Below are 7,670 nucleotides of genomic sequence, written 5' to 3'. Positions count from 1 at the left end.
CACCGCAGTGTACAATGTGATTTCTCCGTGTTTGAACAAAGGGCTCTGAGGCAGAGGAATGTGGGATTGACCGTGCCTGCGGGGCCTGTGGGCTCACAGAGCCGGAAGGACTTGAGTTGTTAGGTATCCCTGAGGCTGAGGAGTGGGACTAGATACCCAGAAAAGGGGAGTGGGCTGTTCCCATGGCAGGTCCAGGCTGAGGAATCATCAGGTCCACAGGCAGGACGCTTGAAAGAGGCAGCTTTCTGAGAGTGGTAAATAGTTTGGAGTGGCTTAAGCTTTGAGGTTTAGAGTGGGGGAAGGGAGCAATGAGTGTCCAGGGGCAGTCAGGGGCAGGTGACAGGCGGTGAGACCTGAGAGACCAGGCAGGAGGGCCAAGGGCAGTTTCAAAGTAGGAAAGTAGTATGATTAGATCTAAGTTTTGGTAAGATAACCAGATGGTCTCTCATGTCTCCTCTCTGCCCTAAGACTTCATGGTAAGTAGCAAAAGTATGCTATAGGAAGTTAGGGGCAGGGTGCCAAGGTTCTAGCAAGGATCCTACCCTTCTGCCCCCTACACTCCACCACCTAAGCGATCTGGGAGAAGCAAGAGAGAATAAAATTGTTGGGTCTCTCTGGGGGCACCTGGGGGGCTCAGATTTCTGTTCAGGTCAGGATCTCAGTGTCATGGGATGGAGCCCCTCCCTGGGCTACACACTCAGCCCCCAGTCTGCTCGGGGTTCTCTCTCCCCTCTCCCTCTGTTCCTCCCCCTGCTCTGGTGCGTTTTTTTTTTCTCTCTCTCTCTCAAATAAATACCTTTTTTAAAAAAATGTTGGTTCTTCCCAATTTACAGGATGGGAAGTTTGGCTGGCTCAAGGGAACTCGGAAAAAGGGACAAACAAAATATGTTTCAGAATTAATATTAAATATCTATTAAAACACATTCTGCTGAGAATACCCAGACTGATGAATCATAGACCTGCACCCTTTTAACAATACATTATATGTTAAGAAACAAAAATACGTTCTACTGATTTTACAATCTCTTGTACGTGGGACTTCATTTAGCCTCACTCTGCCCTGTCCTCGAAGAAAGGGACCATGTCTAGCTCATCTTGTATTTCCAGCAGCTAACACTAAATCACAGCGCACCCGAGGCGCTCAGCAAATATTGGTTGCGGCAGAGGCCGGAGAGAGAGAAAATCGCCCAAGCTTCGACCCTATGACCTCCCACCAGCAGGTGGCAAGATAGAATCCGGGTGCTCTGGGAAAGGGCGGAACTGGGCGGAGCGTTTGCGGCTCCGTAGCGCGCAGCCTCCGACCCTCTTTTCTCGGGTACCGGAAGAGGGCGGCTCTCTTTTCGTTCCTAGCGCAGCCATGGTAAGGAGGTTTCTTCGCGAGCTCTCGGGGTCCATCAGCTTCCATCCTTCCAGAGCTGGGGCTACCCGGAGCTCCGGGGTCCCTGCAGGGGGTAGCGGGGGGAAGGCGAAGGCACTGCGACCTGCGGGTTGGTCCAGGCGGGCTCGAGAGCGAACTGCGGTGCCGGAGGAAAGGGGAGATGGGTGCCGCCGGCGGGAAGGCCTCGGTGTCTGGCCTGGCCAAGATGCCTGCCCGACCACGCATCCCATCTCCGGCCGGGGCGGAGTCGGGGGATGGATGATGGGTCCGGGGCGGGTGGGTGCTGGGTAAGCCAGGCCAAGAGGCATTTTCTTAGTCGCTGTTATTTATTTATGTATTTATTTAATTTTGGCACGGCCTGACTTGACGTAGTGTGGCTGGTAAGCATGTGTACACGACGTTAACATGCTTCCGCATTTTAAAGTGAAAGCAGTTCTCACCTTGTGCCCTTGAGTACGAGAGAGCAGCTCTCCAGCACGTGGTTTTGCTTAGAGCAGGTGACTGTTGCATGCACCAGACACTTTGTAACCAGGTGGTGAAGTTGGGAAAACTTTGCTGTGTGACAGAGTAGCAGCACAGATTGAACTCTTGCCCATTTCTGTTGCCGGCTCGCTCCGTGCCACAATGTCCAGCCCTTGTCCATTTTGCCAGAAGGGCTTTTTGGAGGTGGGGGGATAGCCTCAAGAAGGGGGCACGCCTTTTTAAGGTTTTATTTATATATTTATTTGACAGATCACAAGTAGGCAGAGAGAGGAGGAAGCAGGCTCCCTGCTGAGCAAAGAGCCCGATGTGGAGCTCTATCCCAGGACCCTGAGATCATGACCTGAGCTGAAGGCAGAGGCTTAACCCACTGAGCCACCCAGGTGCCCCAAAGTGGGCGTGCTTTTAAGCTGTAACTTTGAAAACACTTAGAACCCTCCCCAAAGACAGTAATTCCTAATCTCTGTCCAGTGGAGGGGGGCAGTTGAAGTCGATGGAACCTGTAGTACTTGCTGCATAACTACGTTTTTGCTTCTGTGCATTTTGTCACTGGCCCCACACTTTCTAACCACACATTTTGCTGGAGAGGCAGCAGGAGACTGAGTTCTTTGAAGAAGTTAAGAGAATTGGTAAGCTGTTCTTGAAACAACTTGTAACCGTTTTAATGGCAATGAAATCTAAAACCCTGAAATTCTCCTTCAGGCTCGTGGTCCCAAGAAACATCTGAAGCGTGTAGCAGCTCCAAAGCATTGGATGCTGGATAAACTGACTGGTGTGTTCGTAAGTATCATATTGTTAGCATATATGATAAATTGTAAGTACCTTAAGAGGCACATTCAGGGAACCTGTTTTATACTGCTTTATGTACCAGGCATCCCTGATTACTTTTATCTGTAAATTATTTGGGCACAGGATTATGGGTAGAGTGTTCTTGTCGTCCTGTTTTTGAAAGTATTCTGCTACCTAAGTGCACTCCGCCTCTTAGTAGCGCTGCTTCATTCATTCCATATACCATATAGTACACTTCTGTGGACTCCAAACTCAAATGTTCCTAATGGGCCTGGACCTCTGAAAGGGAAAGATGCTGTAAAGCTTTTTGGTTTGGAATAGTTTTCTAAGTTTTGAACACCTCTTGTTTACCCAAATTCTGGGGCTGGTGAACAGACTTGGTGTCTATTTTAATGGATTTCAGGACGTAGGAAGTGGCTTTGAGTGAATCCCAACCTACGTTCAAGCTAATTTTAAATCATCTTACAGGCTCCTCGCCCATCTACTGGTCCCCATAAGCTGAGAGAGTGTCTCCCTCTCATCATTTTCTTAAGGAACAGACTTAAGTATGCCCTAACAGGAGATGAAGTAAAGAAGATCTGTATGCAGCGTTTTATTAAGATTGATGGCAAGGTCCGAACTGATATAACATACCCTGCTGGTTTTATGGGTAAGTGGTTGGTGGTGGGCTCTTCGTGCTGGCTCCTTTTGGTTTTCTCTTCCTCTCCAAAATGGTGGTCATATTGAATATTGGTGGGCTTTTTTTAATCAGTCACGGAAGTAAAGCATGACCTTACCCTTCCGTTTCGTTACTAACCTAGCGTAGGGCTGTAAAGAGTCATGAATCATTTCTCAAATTTGCATGTCAAAAACAGGGTTTTGAAACATTAAGAGATTGGCTAGCTGTCATCATTGGTCTCAGGAGTTCTTGTTCGAATTTGAAATGGGAAGCACAGGGTGGTTTTTCTAGTGGTGTGGTGGTTACTCGGCATGAGGTAGTGGAGCTGTATAGTAACCTTAGTTACTGTTATGATGTCAGATGTCATCAGCATTGACAAGACCGGAGAGAATTTCCGTCTGATCTATGATACCAAGGGTCGCTTTGCTGTTCATCGGATTACACTCGAGGAGGCCAAGGTGAGCGTTCCAAACAGGCTGGGTCTTCATTCAGAAAGTTACTTGGTTCTAAGTGAGAGCCTGGAGTGAGTATGTGGGCCTGGTTCATTGCAGTGAGGTAGATAAAGATTACTTAACTTCAGGTATACTTGAAAATAGCCAATTAAGTTGGATGGGGTTCTGTTGTGTGTGCAGTTTCATGTCATGTTATTAAAAGTCCTGCTAAGAGTGGCATCACAGTTTGTTGCTGGATAGCTAATAATTGATCCCCATTTGAAGTTAACACCTTCAAAGATTGTTTTATTTTATGGCAGAAAAAATTTTCTAGTTTAACAGTGGCTTCCAGGTTGTCTTGTAGAGGCAAGGAGAGTGATTTCTAAGATTTATAAGTACCTAAAGTATGGGTCCTTTTAAATACAAAGGACCAGAAAACCAATATTAGTCCAATCTGATTGGCCCTTTGTCATGTCTCCATTTGTGGCTCTAGCTTTACTCTGGGGGAAAGGAAAGGTGTTAATGGAGGAGACTGGTCATCCTTCAGGCATTTGTTTGAGATAGTTCCCCTAAAAAAGATTATAGGCATTGATTATTTAATCCAGTTTGTTGTAGTGGTTTTACACAAAAGTTTAAGGCCCCTTGAATTACTGGCTATAAATGAAGGTTAATTCAATTGGATGATTCAGTTCCTAATTGCCTTAGCTGCCTTGTTCTCAGCAGGCTGGGTGGTATGTCCAGTGGCATCAAGGTGATTTGATTTACTTGGGGAAGGTCAGGGAGCGAAAGTCCAAGGTCCAAATGCCTTGCGTGAAATGTTTGTTGATTAGGGGAACTGGTAATGCAATTGAAGTTGGTGAGACAAAACTCAATTGTGTGAAAGAAAGAGCTGCCCAGAGGCGCTTGTTAGGGGGCTGATGCAGGTAAGTTGGAGGGGAAAATTCAGGTCACCTCTGAGGCTGAAACAGCCTCTGGAAAGAAGGGTGATCAGCCCATGCACTGAAGGAGTCCCCCTGTTGGTGAATTAGGAGGTTGTAGAGCCTTTGATCCCTTGTACTTGAACAAGTGTGGTACAAGGAAAAGCCCTAACAGGGAGACTACCTTAGAGAGGGACAGCACAAAAGAAATTTACAGGGGGTAGGAAGTCAAGTCCAGGACACCGCTCTGTACTTTGGGAAACCAGCAGTTCCTGTGTAGGGCTCTTGCCTTTAACTGCTGATTGCATTTCTAACACGGTGACTTGGGGTTTCGAAATTACTGTTTGCTATATTTTGGAGCGTGGTGCATGTAAGCCAAACTAAATGTGGTAAACTTGTGTTTCCAGTACAAGTTGTGCAAAGTGAGAAAGATCTTTGTGGGGACAAAAGGCATCCCCCATCTGGTGACTCACGATGCTCGCACCATCCGCTATCCTGATCCCCTCATCAAGGTCAATGACACCATTCAGATTGATTTGGAAACTGGAAAGATTACTGATTTCATCAAGTTTGACACTGGTAAGCAGCCTCAGTGCTACCTGGATGTTCTCTTTATTTTGTCTGGGCATTTATTTAAAGCCTGGGTATAGGAGCTGTTCTTTACTCTTGTTGTTCTCTCTCTCTCTCAGGAATGTAATCGAGCATTAGGATTTGCACTGTGGCTAGGGTACAGGGTTTGATTTGGTTTTGAACCCTCTCAGGTTCTGGTGTAGACCTAATTAGCAACCAGAGCTGGAGGTTTTTTGATGTAATAAGGGATGGGGAAGGGGAAACTCGTGACATTTGAAGAAATGGGCAAGCAATGTGTAGAACTTCATGGTGTGTCATTTCAGCATGGCTTGGTGGTGATGGGGATATGTTCTGAAGGGGGGGAGTGGCGGCCTTGGGGAGCTGTGAGGGGTTGAACAGGTTTCCCTTGGGTGGAGGGCAGAAACAGACAGCCGGATTCGTGTAGTATAGTATGTTCACTTCCAGAGAGGCCCTAATGCTCAGAATATTCTGGGCAGATCTTCAGGTGTGAGGGAGAGGGGTGGGGTAAATCCTAAGAGAACCCTGAGAGTCCTTGCTTGGCTAACCTATCCAGAGAAGTAAATTAAAATGGGAAAAATGACTAATTTTGTCTTAAAGCTGTCTCTTGTCATTTGTCACATCGGGTTATGAGTTGGCATGGTGCCGGGCTCTAAGCAGATTACTTCTTCTCCCCAGGTAATCTGTGTATGGTGACTGGGGGTGCTAACCTGGGAAGAATTGGTGTGATCACCAACAGAGAGAGACACCCTGGTTCGTTTGATGTGGTTCACGTGAAAGACGCCAATGGCAACAGTTTTGCCACCCGACTCTCCAACATTTTTGTTATTGGCAAAGTAAGTCTGGGTTTCCCTGCCCAGATGCAGGGACCACTGGGAGTGCAGCGCCTGGCTCCCAGCCACCTCTGCTGATCCTAGTGGAGAGCCTGTTCTGGGGTAGGGCTCAGCACAGTGCGGGGCCAGGGCCAACCTGGGCTCTTGGCAGTATCACAGAATCCTGATCACCTTGCTTGGTGAAAAGTGCCAATGATGGAGTGAATATGCCTTATACTTAGGTTCTTTAATTTGCACCTGTGGGACTGGATGGGGCGGTGCTAGTAGTCCACCTTGGACCTGCTTCCATAATTGTAAATCATTAACTACGAAGGGTACTGTAGTTTGCATCTGTTTGGGCAGCAGGTTTAGTAGGGTGATGCCCGCAGCATAGGCAGTGGATGTTTCTGCCGAATGGGCATCTGAATGTCTTAAGACTACCTGGCTGTTGCTAAAGGCGCTCAGGCCTCTGTTTCTTTAAATGAGATGACAGATGCGGTGTGTGCCAAGCTGCCAGTGGGAGTTAGTGTGTGGTGGCTTGTAATGCTCCTTGTCTTCTCCCGCAGGGCAACAAACCATGGATTTCTCTTCCCCGTGGAAAGGGTATCCGCCTCACCATTGCTGAAGAGAGAGACAAGAGACTGGCGGCCAAACAGAGCAGCGGGTAGAATGGTCCCTAGGTGACGTGATTGGAAGTCTTTATACCTAATTAAAGGTCATACAGCACGATAAATTGTCTCTTTCGTGTTTGTTGTGGTTTGGGTTGGGGTTTTGTGTTCATTTATAGTTGCCTCCTGTTTGATTTACAGCTTGTAAAGTACATTGACTCCTCAGGCAGGCTTAGGCATTCTGTGATACATGGCTGAGATATTTATTCATGAGAGACAGGGAGGGAGAAGGAGAAGCAGACGCCCCACAGAGCAGGGACCTCGACATGGGGCTCAATCCCCGGGATCATGACCTGAGCTAAAGGCAGACGCTTAAGCCACTGAGCCACCCAGGCCCCCCTTTGTCTTTTTTTAGACTGGACTCCGGGTGATAGGAGGGAGAACACAAAGGACTTGTCAAAGAAGGAGCAGCAACTAACCCAGGAGCCGGGAGAGCCAGGGGGGCCCAGACTGTTGGCCAAGAACTCCTCTGTTCTACTGATTCTTCACTAAAAAAAAAATAATCAGGGCCCCTGGGTGGCTCAGTTGGTTAAGCAACTGCCTTTGGCTCAGCTCGTGATCTGGAGTTCTAGGATCAAGTACCGCATCAGGCTCCCTGCTCAGAGAGTCTGCTGCTCCTGCTGACCTCTCCCCTCTCGTGCTCTCTCTCAAATAAATAAAATCTTTAAAAAAAAATAATAATCCGTGCCCTCCTTCCTCTGGTCTTCATTGCACTGGCTCATCTTTTTCCCATTCTTGCCCAGATTGATCTCACCCAGGGTGGAAATCTTCAGATGTGGACGCAGTGCTAAGTGCGCAGGCTCTTGATACTACAAAGCAAAGCACTTCCTTGGACTTAATCTAATGTCTCCAGCTGCCACTGCAGTCCTCACCTCCATTCCTTGGGGGACTGTAAAAACTATGCTGTAGAAAGGCAACTTGTTCCTGCTCCCTGGAGTGTGTAGGGTCA

General features: G+C 47.7%; 1 protein-coding gene across 1 annotated transcript; it reads left to right on the top strand.

Annotated features, from left to right (window-relative positions):
• Nucleotides 1-1,252: 1,252 nt before the first annotated feature.
• Nucleotides 1,253-6,786, top strand: RPS4X (ribosomal protein S4 X-linked). Its single transcript, XM_032330898.1, has 7 exons — nt 1,253-1,360; nt 2,561-2,638; nt 3,116-3,296; nt 3,666-3,763; nt 5,061-5,232; nt 5,920-6,077; nt 6,620-6,786. The coding sequence occupies exons 1-7, from the start codon at nt 1,358-1,360 to the stop codon at nt 6,719-6,721; spliced, it is 792 nt and encodes a 263-aa protein (XP_032186789.1). The 5' UTR covers nt 1,253-1,357; the 3' UTR covers nt 6,722-6,786.
• The last annotated feature ends 884 nt before the right edge of the window (nt 6,787-7,670 follow it).

This window comes from Mustela erminea, chromosome X (assembly GCF_009829155.1).
Source record: "Mustela erminea isolate mMusErm1 chromosome X, mMusErm1.Pri, whole genome shotgun sequence".
Lineage (NCBI taxonomy): Eukaryota > Metazoa > Chordata > Mammalia > Carnivora > Mustelidae > Mustela > Mustela erminea.
This window is presented reverse-complemented; position numbering and strand designations above follow the sequence as displayed.